This window comes from Balaenoptera borealis (genome assembly GCF_965194805.1).
Source record: "Balaenoptera borealis genome assembly, chromosome: 14".
NCBI classification, from domain to species: Eukaryota; Metazoa; Chordata; class Mammalia; order Artiodactyla; family Balaenopteridae; genus Balaenoptera; species Balaenoptera borealis.
In genome coordinates, this window is record NC_138875.1 from 76,021,605 (window position 1) to 76,044,097 (window position 22,493).

Genomic DNA, 22,493 nt, shown 5'->3' on the forward strand with positions numbered 1-22,493 from the left:
CACCAAACAATGGTGTGAGATACTATTAGCCTTTTATTTTTTACAGATGGGAAAACTGAGGCTCAGAGGGGTTAAATGATGTCCCTAAGGTAAGAAAGACAGAAAATGGCAATGTAAAAGGAACATTTTTTTATTCTATATTATTTTCTTTTTTTTTAAATTGATTTATTTTTATTTTATTTATTTATTTATTTTTTGGCTGAGTTGGGTCTTTGTTGCTGCCCGAAGGCTTTTCTCTGGTTGCGGAGAGCAGGGGCTACTCTTCGTTGCAGTGCGCAGGCTTCTCATTGTGGTGGCTTCTCTTGTTATGAAGCATGGGCTCTAGGCACATGGGTTTCAGTAGTTGTGGCACACAGGCTTAGTAGTTGTGGCTCACAGGCTTTAGAGCACAGGCTCAGTAGTTGTGGCGCACGGGCTTAGGTGCTCCGCGGCATGTGGGATCATCCCGGACCAGGGCTTGAACCTGTGTCCCCTACATTGGCAGGCGGATTCTTAACCACTGCACCACCAGGGAAGCCCTATATTATTTTCAATTTAACTATTTGTCCACTCTGAAGCCAAAATCACATTGCTTTAATTACTATAGTATGCCTCCCTCTTTTATAAAAATATATGTACACTTATATCCCCATATCCCTTCCCTCTTGCATCTCCCTCCCATCCTCCCTATCCCACCCCTCTAGGTGGTCACAAAGCACCGAGCTGATCTCCCTGTGCTATGCGGCAGCATATATATAGCTGATCACTTTGTTATACAGCAGAAACTAACACAACATTGTAAAGCAATTATACTCCAATAAAGATGTTAAAAAAAAAAAGAAATACATAAAAAATATATATATGTACACCTAACATTAATGAATTTTTGCATATATTATTTTGTATCATATACATTTTTATGTGTCCTAAAATGGAGGTATTTCACAGACTTATTTTCATAGCTCTCCAGTGGGTAGAGTTCTTTCGGTGTCAGTAAATAAAGTGGCAACAGATTATTTTATTTCCTTAAATCTTCCTGACCTCATTATTATTTCTAGTAATTTTACAGGACAATAGTTTTCAGAAGTGTACTATTATACCACCTTCAAAAATTCTATTTTTAATTCCTCCTAGCCTATAACTATACTGATAAGGTTTTTTGTTATCAAAGAGCATCTGTAAACAGAGCAAGTGTAAAATCACTATTAGGAAAAACCTTAAATTTCAAAGTTAGGGACAAATTGGGAAAAGAGCCACAAATAAATTTCACTTACTTTTTAAAGACGACAAACCACTTGTTCCACCAAAAAGAGACCGGGTAGCAGAGCTGCCTGATCCCCCTGGAGGTGGGACCAGCATCACCAAGTATGTACCACAGGTGTAAATGGGCGTCTTCCGAAGCATTTTTAGAGGAAGCCCACAGCTAGTATTCGCTGGTAAAAAGGAATGAAAATGGTGAGCAGAAATAGTTGACACACAGATTAATTTGATTACCAAACCAAATTAGAGTATAACGAAGGGGCCCCCAATTCTAACAAGAATATACTCAGACTCAAAAAATAGAGCAAGAAATAATAAGCTAAGGGAAAAATAATGATCTTCTGTCTCCACAGCCTGGTCCCAAGCCTCCTGGTTACATGATCTGAACATTTCTCAAAGGTGTTCCCAGTATTCAATATGTCCTTATGCCCTTTAAAAATCTTTCAATGGACTTGAGGACATGGGGAGGGGGAAGGGTAAGCTGGGACGAAGTGAGAGAGTGGTATGGACATATATATACACCACCAAATGTAAAATCGATAGCTAGTGGGAAGCAGCCACATAGCACAGGGAGATCAGCTCAGTGCTTTGTGACCACCTAGAGGGGTGGGAGGGAGACGCAAGAGGGAAGAGATATGGGGATATATGTATATGTATGACTGATTCACTTTGTTATAACGCAGGAACTAACACACCATTGTACAGCAATTATACTCCAATAAAGATGTTAAAATAAAATAAATAAATAAATAAATAGATAAAATAAAAATCTTTCAAAAGAATGAACCCTCACGTGGACTAAATCTCAAAATAAAAGAAGAATCCTACTGTTTATGTTTCCCCCTAGGAAACTGTGCTCCAGTAGAGATCTTTTCATTTTATATAGAACAAATTGTTAACAGGTTTGTGATATTACATTCATTATAAACAGCTCTGAACATGGAATCTACCAGAAATTTCAACCCATAACTAGTTAATAAAAGCTTTCACAATGTCTATCACAAAATAATTTTATGTCTGCAGAATTTATAACCCATGATGTATTTTCTTTTTTTTAGGGTCAGTGACATAAACTATCATTAGGAAAATAATTATTGTATCTAATCAAGAGGTATAAAGTGTACGTTTATTTCCCTTACTCACTGGCAGATCTGAAAATGTAGGGTGAATTTAACGATTTTCTATATATTAGTCCAGTGAAGATTGACGATGGCAACAGAAAGTCAGAGTGTTTTACCTAGGAAGCTGTCAAGGTATAAAATATGACTGCCTACATAGACATAAAACTATCTTTAGATGGTTTAGATTAGAAAAATGAGACAAGTGAAACCTAATCTGTCATTTGCTTTGAATGCCTGTGGTTCTAAAAAGCTCCATTTTTTAAAATTCCAAGCCACCAACAAGTATATTCTTCATTTAGGACATAAATCCAGTAGCATAAATTTCCATAAGTAAGAAACCCAAAAGGGGCAACGACTGAAAAACTAGCAACTTTGTGAGCATAACCACACAAAGAGCATAACCACACAATCGTGGTTTTCACCAAGATGTTTTTAATACACATATTCTTATTAACATGGTAATAGGTATTAGTTTATCACAGAATAAAAAATCCTAGACCCTCTGAATGCTGAATTAATTGTCAAAAGTTCACTTAGCCTATAACTGGTGAATTTTTATGTAGCAACCTCAGGTTAAATGAATACATAGAGAATGTGCATAAAAGTATGAGTGAAATCACATGTTTAGAGTACAGATACCAGTTTTCACAGGATTCTAAATATACCCTTGCCTTCTGAGTCCACTTTCTGATATCACCCATGTTTTCTTATGTAACAAACATTCCTTTAGTATTTCTATTGTGCAGGCTAGTATTCAATTTTCTCCCAAGGGACAAACCCAGATCAAGCCTTCAGCTTGTCAGGAAAATGTTTATTTAGGTAATAGGACTGTCCTCTACAAAGTATGTCCTATAATTCAAATTATCCACATACCCAAGTTATAACAACTATTAATAAATTCCCTACTTATATTTGATACAATAGAGACCTGTGGAAGTAAATACTATCCTTAAATTCTAATATGGACTAATAAGTATTTAAAATTTGATAGTCTCACAATGAATTAATCACAAATATTTTCTCTTCCTAACATTTCAATATATAAAAGGATTAAAGCATAAAACTGCATTAAATTCATTAAACATATATTAATTCAGATACATTTTTCTATACATGGCTCTTTTTCTAGCCTGATCTTTTACTACAGGTCATGATTTGTTATAAATTCATATAGTTGGTATGTAATATGAAAACTCCTCAAGAATAATGGTTCTTGACTTTGGGGGGGTCATAAATGACCTTGAAAATCTGATAAAAATTATGATGATACATATGTTATTTAAAACTTTGGGAGAGCATGTTTATGAACCCCTGAAAGGCTTATCCCCGTTAAGAATTCCTGCTTTAAAAGTACAGAACAGTGTGTTTAGAAGGCTACCTTTTATTGAGAAAAGAAGGACAATAAAAATACATAAATTTGTCTTTCTAAATTAATTTAATTTCTCTTTGCATAAAAAAACTGCCAGGATAAACAAAAACTAATAAATAGAGCTACCTATAGGGGGTAGGGTGGAGCAAGTACTGAATATACAAGGACGCGAGAGTAAGATTTCTCTGCATACACCTTTTATATTGTTTTCACTTTCAAACTCTGTAAACATACTATCTATTTTCAAATATTAAAGTGCAAACACTAAATGCCAAATTCCAGAAAAAGCAACCTCTGTTGTGGAAGGTTTGCCTCTTATTTTCTTGGTCAAGAATGTATTTAGAAAAACTAAAAATAGGACTACCATATGACCTAGCAATCCCATTACTGGGCATATACCCTGAGAAAACCATAATTCAAAAAGAGACATGTACCACAATGTTCCTTGCAGCACTATTTACAATAGCCAGGACATGGAAGCAACCTAAGTGTCCAGCAACAGATGAATGGATAAAGAAGATGTGGCACATATATACAATGGAATATTACTCGGCCATAAAAAGAAATAAAATTGAACTGTTTGTAGTGAGGTGGATGGACCTAGAGTCTGTCATTCATACAGAGTGAAGTAAGTCAGAAAGAGAAACACAAATACCGTATGCTAACACATATATATGGAGTCAAAAAAAAATGGTTCTAAAAAAAAAAAAAAAAAGGTTCTGATGAACCTAGGGGCAGGACAGGAATAAAGACGCAGACATAGAGAATGGACTTGAGGACACGGGGGAGGGGGAAAGGGTAAGCTGGGACGAAGTGTGAGAGTGGCATTGACATATATACACTACCAAATGTAAAATAGATAGCTAGTGGGAAGCAGCTGCACAGCACAGGGAGATCAGTTCGGTGCTTTGTGACCTAGAGGGGTGGGATAGGGAGGGTGGGAGGGAGATGCAAGAGGGAGGGGATATGGGGATATATGTATACATATAGCTGATTCACTTTGTTATACAGCAGAAACTAACACTACATTGTAAAACAATTATATTCCAATAAAGATGTTAAAAAAAAAAGAATGTATTTAGTGAAGATGATGCTAAATGTGAAGCAGTTGCTAAACGTGAAAACAGTTTATACTAACAGTAATGATAAGGTATTTACAATTAAACACAGAGCTGCTTTGAATTATTACAGAGTCATGCTAATTCATATCCACAGCCAACAGTATGTATTAGCTTGGAATTTTAAAAAATGAAAAATGACTGGAAGGACATTAAAAACGGTGAACTATGTAAAGCAAAGTGCTTTGTATGGCACACTGTAAGTGCTCAATAACAAGTATTGCCTGAATTCCACAGGCAGCATGCACTAATCACAAGCTGAATGTATCAAGCCATGAAAAGGCATGGAGGAATCTTAAAAGCATATTACTAAGTGAAAGAAGCCAATATGAAAAGGCTACATTCTGTATAAATCCAATTACATGACATTCTGAAAAAGGCAAAACTATGAAGACAATAAAAAGATCAGTGGTGGCCAGGGCTTGGGGGGTGGGGAGGGATGAACAGGTAGAGCACAGAGGATTTTTAAGGCAATAAAAGCACTGTATATGATGCCATAATAATGCTCATATGTCATTATGCATTTGTCCAAACCCACAGAATGTACAAGACCAAGAGTGAACCCTAAGGTGAACTATGGACTCTGGGTGATTATGATGTGTCAGGGTGGGTTCATCAGCTGTAACAAATGGACCACTCTGGTGGGGATGTTGATAATAAGGGAGGCTGTGCATGTGTGGGGGCAGGAGGTAGACGAGAAATCTGTACCTTCCTTTAATTTTGCTACGAACCTAAAACTGTTCTAAAAAATAAGGTCTTAAAATATATATAGCTGAATGGAGCTGTACAAGGTAAACATATGAAAAACGACGGGCAGCCTACCTGCTTGGTCCTCTTTCAGGGTGTTGGAGATGGTGGAGCCGGTGAGGGCAGCCAGCGTTGCGGAAGGCGAGGCTCGGTAGCGTGAAAGTCTGCTCAGAAGCATCTCATTAATGCTTTTTGCAGACTCGCCCTCTTTTCTCATTAGGATTGTGCGTTCCTGAAGCGGGTTGGCTACAAATACACCATTTTCAACCTAATATTTAAAGAAAAAGAGGTCCTTAAATGATATCTGTTTCCATTCATTTAGCAAATTTCTACTTGAGAAGTGTATTATTGTCATCTGGTTACTCAAAAACATTTCCCAAAATTGTACCTGAGTAGGTAATCTACAGAAACTGAGAACAAAAGGAAGCCTACAAGAAGTTTGAGAGCTTTCATTTTTCATAATAGCCCAGATTTTAAAAGTAATGAGCTAAGTTTAATAGGTTCTATGAAAGGCTGTTGATTAAAATTCCTTATATTGAATTCCACAGGCAGCTCTCACTAATTACAAACTTCTGACAGGTACAAGTAAGATGAGAGGAAAACAAATCAATCAGATCTTGATTTACCATTAAGTACAACCATGAGGATAATGTCTTCTTGAAATATAATTAGTGGCTAAAATCCAAACTCTGTATTAACAGCAGTCAACACTAACCCCAGCTGCTCGGGTATTGGCAGAGCAATTGTGGAGAAAGGCAGACTTTGTCTGCTAAAAATATATGCCAGTTTAAGCTGGATCCTTGCTGGTACTTGGCAGTTCTTCCTTCATCACTTGATTATTCCCCAGCAAAATCTCTGGAGTGGTGATTCCAAAATTCCTTCACCAAATTTTGAGCTTGGCTTTAAGCAGACCACCTGGCTTTCTTTATTGCTAAAAAGATCCAGACCACTTACTATAAGCTGCTCCCACTCATCTCTCTTCCCACTCAAGAATCTTTGTATCCAGCCTCATTTATTCCTTTCCTCTTAATCCAGAGGAAGAAGCACTTCACCTCATGTTATTTAAGGAAGAAGCACTCTGCCTCCTCTCTAACTGCTCCCTCAGTTATCTCCCATCTGCCCCTTCACGCTCAAGGTCTCCCTCTCTGATTTCCTGGTGTCAAATATTCACAGGCCTCCGAGATCTTAAACAAAACCTTGGTGGCCCATTGCAATACCATCCCAATTCTCCACTCCCACTCAGTGCCAAATGTCTCAAATATATCTCATGCAGCCTCTGTACCCACTGCCCCCTCCAGACCCAGACTCCTGGGTCTGGCTGCAGTCTCAGAAACAGATGCCACTAGCAAAGGTGGGCAGGACTAGAGATAAGAGAGAACAGGAGTATAAAGCGGCAAGGCTTCCAGAAGCAAATAAAAAAGCAAAAAAGAGTCCAAAGTGAAAGGGTGGTAACAGAGAAGAGGCAAGAGAAAGAGAGCAAATTGAGGAGCACAGCCAGGCACGGTTCCCGGAGGGGCTGGACCTGGTGGGGGGAGGCTTTTACAAGACATTCACAAATGGTAAGGGAATGAGTTTCTTAGAGAGCTTGAAATGCTGTTTCTATTTCCTCCCCTCTGCTTTTTAACACTTTGCAGCTACTTAACTCAGCTCCCTCTAACAAGTGGACATTCTTGATGGGCCGAGAGTAACCTAAAACCAAAATCAACCTTTTTTTTGACTTCCGTGTAGGTTGTGCCACGGTTGCCAGAACTCTTAAGGTTGTCCTTCCTCAGTCTCGGTGGTAGAACACAATCCCAGTTTGTTTCTTTTTAACATGAACACTTACCTATGTGTAAGGGACTCTTCTAATGAGCAAAGCCAAGATAGTTCCTGCCCTCCTTGTTCTCCTCTTATTTGCTGGTTCCCATCTCCACTTACCTAAATGGGAGTTTGCTTAGAGTTAGACCCAGCCTCTGGTGTCTAAGACCTCTGCCTGGAACCCTCTGTCCCTAGATCCTTCTATGTGTGGCTGGTTCCTTCCCATCATTCGGGTCTCAGGTAAAATGTCACCGCCTCGAAGAGGCCTTCTATGATTACCAATCTAAAGAGGAATCTCCTCCACCCACCCACCCACCCACCCCCCACAAGCCAGAGCACAGCACCCAGTTTTATCTGCACAGCATTTACCATTCTCTGAAATTATCTTACTCATTAATTCATTTATTGTTTGACCTTCTACCTTCCCCACCCCAACTGAATATTGGCTCCCCAAGAGCCGGGACCCTGCCTGCCTTTTTCACCATAACATTTCTAGCACTCAGAGGCACGCAGTAAATACTTGAAGCTTTGCTGAGTAAACAAATCGGTGCCCTGGCCCAAATCCAATCCCACCTCTCCGAGGTGGCTCGCACGTTTCTATATACAGACCCAGCCTTGCTACTGAGATCTAGTGCCGCTTCTCCAACTGCCTCCCACTCCCCAGCATGTCGACTGGAGCAGCCTGCTGTCGCCTAAAATTTAACACGTCCACATCTTACCACGTCATTTTACCTCCCCCCCCCCAGCTAAATTACCCTTTACCAAGTATAGCTCTAGTTATGCTGCACAACTCTAAATATGACCCTTCAAAGGCATCCAGATAAAAATCAATCACTTGGCATTCAAAAGCATTACCCAGTCTAGCCCTATGAGAAAAACAACAGATAACTTAAGAAAAAAAATTATATCATTGTGTTCAAGTACTTTGAAAATACTGAAAAGAAAGCCTGATAAAGCGTCTGTGAGAAGCAAGGAGGACTGGGCTTTGGTGCCCAAGTGGTAAATCTGGGGACCTCTGTACTTAGCTGAGAAGCTCTTTGGAATGAAGAAGCTACTACTGATTTAGAAAGGAGGGGAAGAGCCTGGGAGGAGTAAGAAGCAGCACAGAGTTAGTAACGATGAGAAGCTTCCCTCTGGCTCCCTTCCTGGCCCAAGCCACCACCTCAAACCCAATGACCATCCAGCCTCTCAACTGGTCTCCCTGTTTCCACTTTGACCCCATATGCTTTACTCTCCACACACCAGCCAATGATTTATTTACAAATGTAAATAAAACCATCTCCTTCCCTGTCTGAAACCCTGCAGCAGCTTCCCAACACACTTATAATAAAATCCAACCTACTGGTAAGGTCCATGGGGTCCAACATCCACTGACCTCCCCGGATGGCCTGCCTCTGCTCCCCCTTTCTCACCACACTTTCAGCCGCACTGCCTTCTGTCGCCCCTCCAAAATGTCTGTACGCTAGGCCTGTACTTGCTGATCCCTCTTCCTGGACTGGACTAGTTCTGGTTTGCCCGAGACTGTCCTGGTTTTAGCACTGAAAGTCCTATGTCCCAAGAAATCTCTCAGGCCCAGGCCAAGGGGGATGGCTGGTTGCCCTCTCTGGCAGGATGGATGGCTGCTTCTCATCATTCTCGTCTCAGTTCAAATGTCCTTCCTCAGAATGGCCCTATCTGCCAGGCAAACTGGAGCGGCTCCCCACCTGCATGCCCCCTCACTCTCTATCGCATTATCCTGTTTTATTTTCTCCCCAGCATTTATCACTTGCTGAAATTATTTTGTTCTTGTTGTTTCCTTTCTTACTCATTCCCCACACTCTAACGTAAGCACCTTGAAAACAAAGGCTTATTACCCTGCTACTCAGACAAGGCACTGGATTAACACAGGATGAATGAAGGGCATCTCAGTCAGCCAGATCATAATTTAAAGGAAATAATAAACCCATCAGGTGAAGGGGGAGAGGGACCTCGTGTGTCCGTTACTATACTGACTATGTTTAGGAAGAGACATAAACAAGACAACAACAGCAGTTTATACAAAGCACATGGGGGCAGGAAGAACTCTCAGAGCAAAATAGAAGTGAAGATGTAAAACATGTGCCCTGAAAAGGTAAAAGAGAGTCATAGAAGATTCTCAAGCAGGGATGTGTCCAGTGTACAGGTAACCAAATCAGGCAGGAAGATTCCATGCCTCAGTTATTCTATAATCTTAAAGGCCAGAATTCTAAGTGCCTTAGGGCTTCAAAAAGCCTGTGACTACAAGTGGTGGACTATCACATTGGTGGCCCTGGTGAATGATGTGTCCTAACATTCATGCCCTTCTTTAGTCCCCTCCTACATAGAGTCTGGGCTTGGCCATTAGAAAGCATGATGCAAGCAGAAGCTTGATAAGCACTTGTCATCTTGAAAAGCTCCCATCTGAAAGCCAGCCTCTGTGCTGTCAACAGGCTCAACCTAGATTACTGACATCAAGTGGAGAGAGACTCTGGAAGAAGCCAACTTGAATGTTATAGGCCCAGTCAAGCTCCAAGTTGAGTGAAGCTGTGGGTGTGACCTCAGCTTCACCATGTGGTGAAGAATCACCCAGCTGAGTCCCGTTAACCTTTAATTCACTGTTGCTTGAAGTCACTTAGTTTTGGGGGTGGTTTGTTGAGCAGCAGCAGATACCCCAAGTCAGAGAAATTCTATGACCCAAATGTTAGAGGTTGTTTTATATTAATAATAGTTTCAGTATTAATTACAGCTTAAGACCATATTTCTATAGTTTACCTTATATAACAATTAGTTATCTAATTTCATTCTGAGTTAATAAGAAATCATTTTGAGAGACAAGTATAGTTTGTTGGATCCTACTCTGACCTATTCAGTTTAGGTAATCCTTCAATCCTTTAGTTCTCCCTCAATCCGAGCTAGTGTGTAGATCAAATTCAGCTGATTTTCATGAAAAATGACACAATGGAAGAACACTGGTGGTGTTCAAGCTTCCAAAAATGTTTTTAATATTTTTTGTGATTATAAAATATATGGTCCCTTCTATAGCTGTTTAGTCTCTCTAAGAATCTTTAAATCTTGCTTTAGTCTATTCTTGACCCAAAAGCTACAATGAACTTTTAAAACCACATCCTGCTCAAAACTCTCCAAGAGCTTCCCATGTCACCTGCGATAAAATCCAAATACCTTGCAAGGCCCTGGTATTTGCAAGAAGTGGCCCTGGCTACCTCTCCAACTTCACCACTCATCACTCAACCCTCTCATCACTCCACTGGAGCAAGGTGCAGAAGAATGTGAATAACAAATCACCATTCATGTAAAAACAGAAAAACAAAAACATACGTGTATATTTGTTCTTATGTTCTCGCATTACCTCTGGAAGGATACAGAGGAAAATGTTAACATTACTTGCCTCTGGGGAGGGAAATTGGACTTGAGGCAGGGTAGGTGAGAGACTTTTGTACCATTTGAGTTTTGTAACTATATTATCTTTTTTTTTGTTTTTAAGCAGCATATTGGCTCACCACACAATTTCTTTAGTAAATTTTATTCCCAACAAATTCAACTTTTTTTGGTTTGTTTTTTTCTTGTTTTGTTTTTTTGGGGTTTTTTTTAACATCTTCATTCAAGTATAATTGCTTTACAATGGTGTGTTAGTTTCTGCTTTGTAACAAAGTGAATCAGTTATACATATACATATGTCCCCATATCTCTTCCCTCTTGCATCTCCCTCCCTCCCACCCTCCCTATCCCATCCCTCTAGGTGGTCACAAAGCACCGAGCTGATCTCCCTGTGCTATGCGGCTGCTTCCCACTAGCTATCTCTTTTACGTTTGGTAGCGTATATATGTCCATGCCACTCTCTCACTTTGTCCCAGCTTACCCTTCCCCCTCCCCGTATCCTCAAGTCCATTCTCTAGTAAGTCTGTGTCTTTATTCCTGTCTTGCCCCTAGGTTCTTCACGACCTTTTTTTTTTTTTTTTTAGATTCCATATATATGTTTTAGCATGCGGTATTTCTTTTTCTCTTTCTGACTTACCTCACTCTGTATGACAGACTCTAGGTCCATCCACCTCACTACAAATAACTCAATTTCGTTTCTTTTTATGGCTGAGTGATATTCCATTGTATATATGTGCCACATCTTCTTTATCCATTCATCTGTTGATGGACACTTAGGTTGCTTCCATGTCCTGGCTAGGTTGCTTACATGACTCTTTTTGAATTATGGTTTTCTCAGGGTATATGCCCAGTAGTGGGATTGCTGGGTCGTATGGTAGTTCTATTTTTAGTTTTTTAAGGAACCTCCATACTGTTCTCCATAGTGGCTGTATCAATTTACATTCCCACCAACAGTGCAAGAGGGTTCCCTTTTCTCCACACCCTCTCCAGCATTTATTGTTTGTAGATTTTTTGATGATGGCCATTCTGACCGGTGTCAGATGATATCTCATTGTAGTTTTGATTTGCATTTCTCTAATGATTAATGATGTTGAACATTCTTTCATGTGTTTGTTGGCAATCTGTATATTTTCTTTGGAAAAATGTCTGTTTAGGTCTTCTGCCCATTTTTGGATTGGGTTGTTTGTTTTTCTGATATGGAGCTGCATGAGCTGCTTCTATGTTTTGGAGATTAATCCTTTGTCAGTTGCTTCACTTGCAAATATTTTCTCCCATTCTGAGGGTTGTCTTTTCGTCTTCTTTATGGTTTCCTTTGCTGGGCAAAAGCTTTGAAGTTTCATTAGGTCCCATTTGTTTATTTTTGTTTTTATTTCCATTTCTCTAGGGGCTGGGTCAAAAAGGATCTTGCTGTGATTTATGTCATAGAGTGTTCGGCCTATGTTTTCCTCTAAGAGTTTTATAGTGTCTGGCCTTACATTTAGGTCTTTAATCCATTTTGAGTTTATTTTTGTATATGGTGTCTGGGAGTGTTCTAATTTCATTCTTTTACATGTAGCTGTCCAGTTTTCCCAGCACCACTTATTGAAGAGGCTGTCTTTTCTCCACTGTATATTCTTGCCTACTTTATCAAAGATAAGATGACCATAGGTGCGTGGGTTTATCTCTGGGCTTTCTATCCTGTTCCATTGATCTGTATTTCTGTTTTTGTGCCAGTACCATACTGTCTTGATTACTGTAGCTTTGTGGTGTAGTCTGAAGTCAGGGAGCCTGATTCCTCCAGCTCCGTTTTTCTTTCTCAAGATTGCTTTGGCTATTTGGGGTCTTTTGTGTTTCCATACAAATTGTGCAGTTTTTTGTTCTAGTTCTGTGAAAAATGCCAGTGGTAGTTTGATAGGGATTGCATTGAATCTGTAGATTGCTTTGGGTAGTAGAGTCATTTTCACAATGCTGATTCTTCCAATCCAAGAACATGGTATATCTCCATCTATTTGTATCATCTTTAATTTCTTTCATCAGTGTCTTATAGTTTTCTGCATACAGGTCTTCTGTCTCCTTAGGTAGGCTTATTCCTAGATATTTTATTCTTTTTGTTGCAATGGTAAATGGGAGTGTTTTCTTAATTTCACTTTCAGATTTTTCATCATTAGTGTATAGGAATGCAAGAGATTTCTGTGCATTAATTTTGTATCCTGCTACTTTACCAAATTCATTGATTAGCTCTAGTAGTTTTCTGGTAGCATCTTTAGGATTGTCTATGTATAGTAACATGTCATCTGCAAACAGTGACAGCTTTACTTCTTCTTTTCCGATTTGGATTCCTTTTATTTCTTTTTCTTCTCTGATTGCTGTGGCTAAAACTTCCAAAACTATGTTGAATAATAGTGGTGAGAGTGGGCAACCTTGTCTTGTTCCTGATCTTAGTGGAAATGGTTTCAGTTTTTCACCATTGAGGATGATGTTGGCTGTGGGTTTGTCATGTATGGCCTTTATTATGTTGAGGAAAGTTCCCTCTGTGCCTACTTTCTGGCAGGCTTTTATCATAAATGGGTGTTGAATTTTGTCGAAAGCTTTCTCTGCATCTATTGAGATGATCATATGGTTTTTCTCCTTCAATTTGTTAATATGGTGTATCACATTGATTGATTTGCGTATACTGAAGAATCCTTGCATTCCTGGGATAAACCCCACTTGATCATGGTGTATGATCCTTTTAATGTGCTGTTGGATTCTGTCTGCTAGTATTTTGTTGAGGATTTTTGCATCTATGTTCATCAGTGATATTGGCCTGCAGTTTTCTTTCTTTGTGACATCTTTGTCTGGTTTTGGTATCAGGGTGATGGTAGCCTCGTAGAATGAGTTTGGGAGTGTTCTTCCCTCTGCTATATTTTGGAAGAGTTTGGAAGGATAGGTGTTAGCTGTTCTCTAAATGTTTGATAGAATTCACCTGTGAAGCCATGTGGTCCTGGGCTTTTGTTTTTTGGAAGATTTTTTTTTTTTTTAAAGAAATTCACGTTCTTTTATTTATTTATTTATTTATTTATTTATTTATTTATTTATGACTGTGTTGAGTCTTCGTTTCTGTGCGAGGGCTTTCTCTAGTTGCGGCAAGTGAGGACCACTCTTCATCGCGGTGCGCGGGCCTCTCACCATCGCAGCCTCTCTTGTTGCGGGGCACAGGCTCCAGACGCGCAGGCTCAGTAGTTGTGGCTCACGGGCCCAGTTGCTCTGTGGCATGTGGGATCCTCCCAGACCAGGGCTCGAACCCGTGTCCCCTGCATTGGCAGGCAGATTCTCAACCACTGCGCCACCAGGGAAGCCCTTTTGGAAGATTTTTAATCACAGTTTCAATTTCAGTGCTTGTGATTGGTCTGTTCATGTTTTCTATTTCTTCCTGGTTCAGACTCGGAAGGTTGTGCATTTCTAAGAATTTGTCCATTTCTTCCAGGTTGTCCATTTTACTGGCATATAGTTGCTTGTAGTAATCTCTCATGATCCTTTGTATTTCTGCAGTGTCAGTTGTTACTTCTCCTTTTTCATTTCTAATTCTATTGATTTGAGTCTTCTCCCTTTTTTTTTTTAAAATTTATTTATTTTTATTTTTTTGGCTGTGTTGGGTCTTCGTTTCTGTGCAAGGGCTTTCTCTAGTTGCGGCAAGTGGGGGCCACTCTTCATCGCGGTGTGCGGGCCTCTCACTATCGTGGCCTCTCTTGTTGCGGAGCACAAGCTCCAGAAATGCAGGCTCAGTAGTTGTGGCTCACGGGCCTAGTTGCTCCGCGGCATGTGGGATCTTCCCAGACCAGGGCTCGAACCCGTGTCCCCTGCATTAGTAGGCAGATTCTCAACCACTGTGCCACCAGGGAAGCCCTTCTCCCTTCTTTTCTTGATGAGTCTTGCTAATGCTTTATCAATTTTGTTTATCTTCTCAAAGAACCAGCTTTTAGTTTTATTGATCTTTGCTATCGTTTCCTTCATTTCTTTTTCATTTATTTCTGACTTGATCTTCTTGATTTCTTTCCTTCTGCTAACTTTGGGGGTTTTTTGTTCTCTTTCTCTAATTGCTTTAGGTGTAAGGTTAGGTTGTTTATTTGAGATGTTTCTTGTTTCTTAAGGTAGGATTGTATTGCTATAAACTTCCCTGTTAGAACTGCTTTTGCTGCATCCCATAGGTTTTGGGTAGTCGTGTTTTCATTGTTATTTGTTTCTAGGTATTTTTAGACTTCCTCTTTGATTTCTTCAGTGATCTCTTGGTTATTAAGTAGTGTACTGTTTAGCACTATATTATCTTTTTAAAAGACAATACTTTTAAAACATTAAAACAACATAACAATCACTAAATTTGGAGAGAAACTTACCAATACTTCCAAGTATCTGGCTGAAATCATAATTCACAGCAAATCTAATTCTTTCCAATAATAATCATTAGCCACATTTATGTAGCAAATATTTATACTATTTAGAAACCAAAATTTTTTTAATGCCTTTATTTTATTTTATTAAATGTGTGTTTTTTAACATCTGTATTGGAGTATATAATTGCTTTACAATGGTGTGTTAGTTTGCGCTTTATAACAAAGTGAATTAGAAACCAAAATTTTTCATGAATCTGCAAAGTAAAGAAGTAGAGTCACAGATGTAGAAAACAAACTTAAGGTTAGCAGGGGATAAGGGGAGGGAGGGATAAATTGGGAGATTGGGATTGACATATGCACACTACTATATATAAAATAGATAACTAATAAGAACCTGTTGTATAGCACAGGGAACTCTATTCAATACTCTGTAAAGGCCTATATGGGAAAAGAATCTAAAAAAAAGAGTGGATACATGTATATATATAACTGAATCACTTTGCTGTACACCTGAAACTAACACAACATTGTAAATCAACTATACTCCAATAAAAATTAAAAAAAAAAACAAATTTGAGGGCATTATGCTAAGTGAAATAAGTCACACAGAGAAAGACGAATACTGTACGATCTCATTTATATGTGGAAGATAAAAAGTTGAGCTGTCTGAAACAGTAGTTTCAATGGTAGTTGCCAGGGTGGGGGGTGATGGGGAGATGTTGGTCAAAGGATATGAACTTTCAGTTAGAAGATAAATAAGTTCTGGGGATCTAATATACATACAGCATGGTGACTATAGTTAATAATACAGTATTGTACACTTGAAATCTGCCAAAAGAGTAGATGTTAAATGTTCTTAGCACAAGCACACACAAAAATATGGCAACTATGTGAGGTGATGGATTTGTTCACTAACTTGATTGTGGTAATCATTTCACAATATATACATGTGTCAAATCATCACACTGTAAATCTTAAAAATATACAGTTTTGTCAGTTATACCGCAATAAAGCTGGGGAAAAAATCTCAGGGCTAGAACCCTTGGAATCATCCAATCTGAAGCCCTCATTTTATAGATAATTTTGTGCAGGGGCGGGGGTGGTGTCTGGTTTGGCCTAGGCAGTTCACCAGAGAGCTATGGCTAAGCCCTGTAATTTGTGATTTCTGAAGCAGATTATTTTATTATCTATTCAATAATTTAAGGTTTAAAAAGCAAAGTTAAAAATACTTCCATGTCCCCACAGTCTACTCCACTACCTCCCCGCTGATTTCTCTCCTTTTTTCATTGTAAACGTCTGGAGAGAATTATCTATTCTTCACCACCATCTTCTCCACCTCACTCCTCAGCCAGCTCCATCTGGCTTCCACCCCTTACCCTCCCCAACAGCTCTTGCTAAGGCTACCACCAATAGCCTCCATATTCTCCATTCAAAAGACCTCTTTCAGGCTCAATCTTGACTTCTGAACAGAATTCAATGCTGTTAACCAAGTTCTCCTTCTTATAAAAATTTATAAAACTTTATAAAAATTTAATTTTTTAAAAAGTCTTTATTGAATTTGTTACAATATTGCTTCTGTTTTATGTTTTGGTTTTTTGGTCACGAGGCATGTAGGATCTTAGCTCCCCGACCAGGGATCGAACCCTCACCCCCTGCATTGGAAGCCGAAGTCTTAACCACTGGACTGCCAGGGAAGTCCCCCAAATTTAATTTTTTATAGCCCATTTTTAAACTTTTAAAACACAAAGAAAGATGAACGGTGGAAAGCAATTCCTTCCCCACTACATTCCCTCCCCAGATGCAACCAATGTTGCCAGTTTCTTGTGATGCTTCCACTCATTCAACAAATATCTAGTAAGCACCTGCTGTGTGCCAGGCACATTGTTCTAGGTGCTGGGGACACAGCAGTCAACAAAAGAGAACAAAATCCCTGCCCTAGAGCTGACATTCTAGGCAAGGGAGACAGTCAATAAATAAGCAAATAAATTGGTAGTAATAAGAGCCACAAAGAAAAAGCAAGGTAAAAGGGATAAGGAGGGACAGGATTATATCTTGCATAAAATAATTTATAAAGAATGGTCAGAAAGGTCTTTCTGATAAGGTGATATTTGAGCAGAGACCTAAAAAAAGTGAGAACAAGCCATCTGGTTATCTGCACGATGACAGCCCAGCACAAAGGCCCAGAGTGGGGGAGCACGTTCAGTGTGTTTGTATGTCAGCAAGGAGGCCAGGTGTGGCTAGAGTGGGGTGAGAGGGGGCCCAAATCACACAATACCTTTACAGAGGTGAATGGGATTTGGGAGACACTCTGAAGGTAAAGCAGACAGCATATGATGACTGGACATGGAATTTGGGAAGGAAAGAAAGAGGAATAGAGAGGGACACCAAGGTCTTTGGCCAGCACTGAAAGGACACAGATGCCATGAATTGAAATGGGAAAGCCTGCAGGAGAAGCAGGTCTGGAGTAAAATCAGGAGTTTGGTAGAGGGCATGTTTAGCGTGAGGGAACTATCAGACTTCCAACCGGAAAAGTCTCATATTCTGTGCATATACAAACACCCACCCACATCAATACGCATCTAGAGCTTCAGGGACAGGTTTTGGCTGAGAAGCAAATTTGAGCATTATCTGTATAGAGATGTGTTTCAAGCTACAAGATAGGATGAGATCAACAAGGGAGTAAGAGCAGATAGAGTAGAGAGAAAGGGTCCTGGAAATAGGTCCTGGTGCCCATGACTGTTGAGAGGTAGAGAAGACAGGCTGGGCAGGAACAACCAGTGACAGGAGAAGTCCTAAGGGTGTCCCAAAGTCCAAGTGAAAACCGTTTCAAGAATGGCAGAGGGGGTGAAACCACGTTAAATACTGCTAAAAGGTCAAGTAAAAAGAAAACTGAGATGCCCTTGAATTGACTATTGTGGAAGTCCCTGATGAACTCGGGAAGAGCTGTTTCGGTGGTGTGATGAGGATACAAGAACCTGGAGCAGGTTCAAGAGAGAATGGGAGGAAAGAACACAGAACAGTAAAAATAAACTCTTTTAAGCATATTGCTGTAAATGGGAGCCAAAGATAGGGGAGTGGAGGCGGGTGTGGGTCAAGGGAGTTGGTTTTGATTTTTCAAGGCTGGATATTCTCTCATGTATTTGTATGCTGTGGGGAGTGATCCACTGAGAGAGGAAAGCTGTTATCATAGGAGAAGGACAATTCCAGAGAGTATCCGCGCCTCCCCACCAGCCACAACTTTTATTACACAGCAGGTAGTGATTACACACAGTGCTCTGAACCTAGCTTTTTGTACTAAACAATATAACTTGGAAATTAATCTACTTCAATCGATGCAGATCTGCCCCATGCTTTTTAATGGCTACACAGTGTTCCCTTCTGTGAAAGTACCATAGGCAGAAAGCCAGATAGATATCTATCTATGTTTACCTTCCCAAGTCAGCATTTTATTTTATTTTTTAAATATTTTTTTTGAGGTGGACCATTTTTTTAAAGTCTTTATGGAATTTGTTACAACGTTACTTCTGTTTTATGTTTTTGGTTTTGTGGCCGCAAGGCATGTGGGATCTTAGCTCCCTGACCAGGGACTAAACCCGCACCCCCTGTGCTGAAAGGCTAAGGCTTAACCACTGGACCACCAAGTCCCTGAAGTCAGCATTTTAGAAGCTGCTAAACTAGTGGCCAGTGATGTTTAAGAATTTTTTATCTTATGATGAAAAATTTCAAAAATGCAAAAATAGTGAATAGTATAGTGAACCTCCATATATCCATCATCCAGATTCAACTATTAACCAGACAAGGCCAAATCTGTTTAACCCACCCATCTCTTTTTGCTCAAGCATTTTAAAGCATATCCCAGACTTGGGACTGACATATACACACTACTATATATAAAATAGATAACTAATAAGGACCTACTGTATAGCACAGGGAACTCTACTCAATACTCTGTAATGGCCTATATGGGAAAAGAATCTAAATAAGAGTGGATATATGTATTTGTATAACTGATTCACTTTGCTGTACACCTGAAACTAACACAACACTGTAAATCAACTATACTCCAGTAAAAATTTTTAAAAATAAAGCATGTCCTAGATATCATGTAATTCCACTTCTGAATACTTCACTACACATCTCTAAAAATATGGACATTTTCTTATATAATCACAATGCCATTATCACACTTTCAAAAGAAGAATAAACCCCTTGGTTTCCTCTAATACTCATTTTATATTCAAATTCCAAATTGTCACCAAATTTTTTTTTCTACAATTAGTTTGATTGATTCAGACTCCAAAAGTGACTCAAAGGTTGTTCTTTTAATCTAGAGCAGGCTCCTTCCTCCCCAACTTTTTATTCCATGCCACTGGCAGAGGCTTTTAGTTGTTCTATTTCCTCCAGGTCAGGGATGGGCTTTTGATTGTATAACTATATGTCTAAAAATATCTTTATGTTGTCTTTACAACTGATTGATACTTTGGTTGACTACTGACTTCTGGGTTAGAAATTGATTTCCCTCAGAATTTTGAAAGTACTGCCCCATTTTCACATCCAGTAATGCTACTGAACAGTCTGGTGCTCTTCTTATTCTTCATTATTTGTACATGATTTTATTTTATTTCTAGAAGCTTTAGAATCCTCTTTGTTCCTGATAATCTGAAATTTCAAGATGATGTGCCACAGTATGCCCATTTTTCACTCATTGTGCCAGATACCTTTTAATCTGGACACCAGTGCCCTTCAATCTGCCATTTTTCTTCTATTATTTCTTTGATCATATCTTCCTCTTTATTTTCTGTTCTCTTTTTGGAACTCCTGTTACCAAGACTTTAGATGGATTACTCCTTTATCTTTTATCATCTCATATTTACTGTTCTTTATTTGTCCTACTTTCTAGGAGATTTCTTATCTTTAATCCTTTTATTAATTTTCAAACTTTGACAATCACAGTTTTAAATTCCCAGGAGCTCTTTCTCATTCTGATACTTCTTTTTTCATGACATCCTGTTCTGCTTTATGAATACAATACCTTCTCATATCTCACAGAGTAGTAAGTGCTTATGAAGTTTTATTTTACTCTATTAGCTGTTTTTCTGATTTCTTTTTCTTATTTTTTGTTTCCAAACTGGAGACTTCCCTTATTTGTCTAGAGATTCTCAATGATCTGCTTTAAATTTTTTTAAAGAACTTTTTATTCGGGCAATTTTTAAATGTACACAGAAGAAGAAAGAATAGTATAATGAGCTCCCCCACGTACCCATCACCTGGCTTCAATAATTATCACTATTTTGCCAACCTTTTTTAATCTATTCCTCTCCCCTCCACACTCATACCTCTTCAAAGTTTTGGGTTTTGTTTGTTTGGGGGGTTTTTGTGTCTGTCTTTAACAGTTCAGCACTAGTCAGGAATACTATGCACATGGTTGAGGCTTGCTTACTGGAAGGCATCACTTGTGGGTGATTCACTGGGGCAGCAAGTCTTTTCTTTAGATGAACCACAATGTCAGCATATTGGGATCTTTTTTTCCAGGTTTGGTTTGGTTTCTTCAGACAATAAACGTCTAGACTTTTGCCGGGGCAGCTGGCATCTGAGCAAAAATGTTGTGCGCACCAGGAAGGGTGATGACAGTTCCTTTTGCAAACTTCAGTTTATACCCCTGTCTCACGATGGCTCTGTATCACACCTTATGCTACCAATTCTTAAGACTCTCTAAGTCTTAAGAATCATCTCTTTCTCTTGGGATTCCCCTGAACATATACTTTTAGTTTTGGCTTTGCCCACACTGAAGGACAGGAAGGGACACTACTATCTCCATCTTCTAAAGTTGGGGGACAAGAGATACTACCTAGAGCTGAGGAACAAGTAATAAAGGTTTAACTATAAGTTACAAAGATACTCTCCTCCAAAGAGGAATTAAAATGAATGAAATAAATACATTAGGAAGAAGGAGGAAAGAAAGGGGATGAACTGAGCCAAATGCTCATCTATCACAGCAAAAAACAAAAAAACCAAAACACACACACACACACACACACACACACACACACACACACACAATATATGGGGTTAGTAAACCAAGAAACAGCAATATAAGCCTTTTACTTAGCGATATGAAAGTAGCCAGAAGAAGGAAAAGCTGACACCATTAAAGTAACTGTCTATAAGGAACATGCTAGGGATGGGGCAAGAGACTTTCACTTTTCATTATGAGCCTAGATGTGCTACCTCAAGTTGTAATCAATCCATGTACATGTTTTTCTTTGATACAGATATTTTTTAATTTAACAAAAGCATATAAGGGAAAGGGGAATTCTTTGATGTTTTCCCATTATTCTTAGGACAAAGACCTAAATCTTTTAACTAGCTCGTTAGGTCTGTTTAAAAACAACTTTTTAAAAAAAGGCATTTCTAACAATTTAATTATGAACACATCTTCTAGTAGTACAATCTCTAGCAGATCAATTCAAAGACTCACTCTGGCTAAGACATTTTATAAGAAAAGATAATGATTTGAGAATACTGAGAAACTAGATAGAAAAAAAAAAAAAGAATGTACAGTTAAAAGTTACTAGACTGATATTTAACTGGCAGGATGCATGACTTCTTTCCCAGAACAAGTTTTAACCCCATTAAAGTTTATCAGAAATTGCTTCAGTGTTTTTTTTTTTCCTTCAAGAATGCTAATTTCTTCCCAGAAGGAGGCTGTAAATTACATTATGTAAAAAGGTTTTGTCACATACCTGGCTTGGGGCAATTTTTTCCTTACAAGTCTCTACAAATATGATCTAGACCAGTGCTGTCCAATAGAACTTTCTTCAATGACGGAAATGTTCTCTATCTTTGATGTTCAACATGGTAGCCGCTAGCCAGCCACATGTGGCTACTGAGGACTTGAAACGTGGCTAATGCAACTGAGCAACTAAAGTTTTAGTTGTATTTAATTCTGATTAATTTAAATAGCCACATGTGGCTACTGGCTATTATATTAGACAGTGCAGATCTGGACCACCATGGTTTCCAGTCTCTCCTTGCCCCAAGCTCTTCTCTCTGCACTCAACCACTCTGGCCCACTGTCATTTCCAATAAAACACATGCTCGCTTCCTCCACAGAGCTTTTCCATTTGTGGTCTCCCTTTCCTACCATGTTCTTCCCTCCATATTCCCCAACTTCTTCATCTGGTTAGCTACTACTTTTCCTTCACTACCTCAAATTATGTTGTCCACATATCTGTTCAATTGTTTATGGTTAATGTTTTGTCTCTCCACCACCACCACCACCACAACTCAACCCACCCACCAGCCAGAATACAAGCTCCATTTGAGCAAGGGTCCTGTCCCCCTTGCCCATCACTGTATT

General features: G+C 39.1%; 1 protein-coding gene across 7 annotated transcripts in view; it reads right to left on the reverse strand.

The window, feature by feature from the left end:
• The window catches only part of HECTD4 (HECT domain E3 ubiquitin protein ligase 4), a 195,166-nt gene that overhangs the window by 110,238 nt on the left and 62,435 nt on the right, over positions 1-22,493 (reverse strand). For 6 of the 7 annotated variants that reach the window (XM_082353642.1, XM_082353640.1, XM_082353641.1 and 3 more), the window contains exons 8-9: positions 5,670-5,862; positions 1,254-1,412 (exon numbers count right to left, since the gene is read on the reverse strand). In XM_082353642.1, coding sequence (XP_082209768.1) covers positions 1,254-1,412; positions 5,670-5,862 — 352 coding nt within the window. Of the gene's footprint in view, positions 1-1,253; positions 1,413-5,669; positions 5,863-8,803; positions 9,395-22,493 lie in introns of those variants that run through there. The other variant, XM_082353643.1, reaches the window with a different exon arrangement.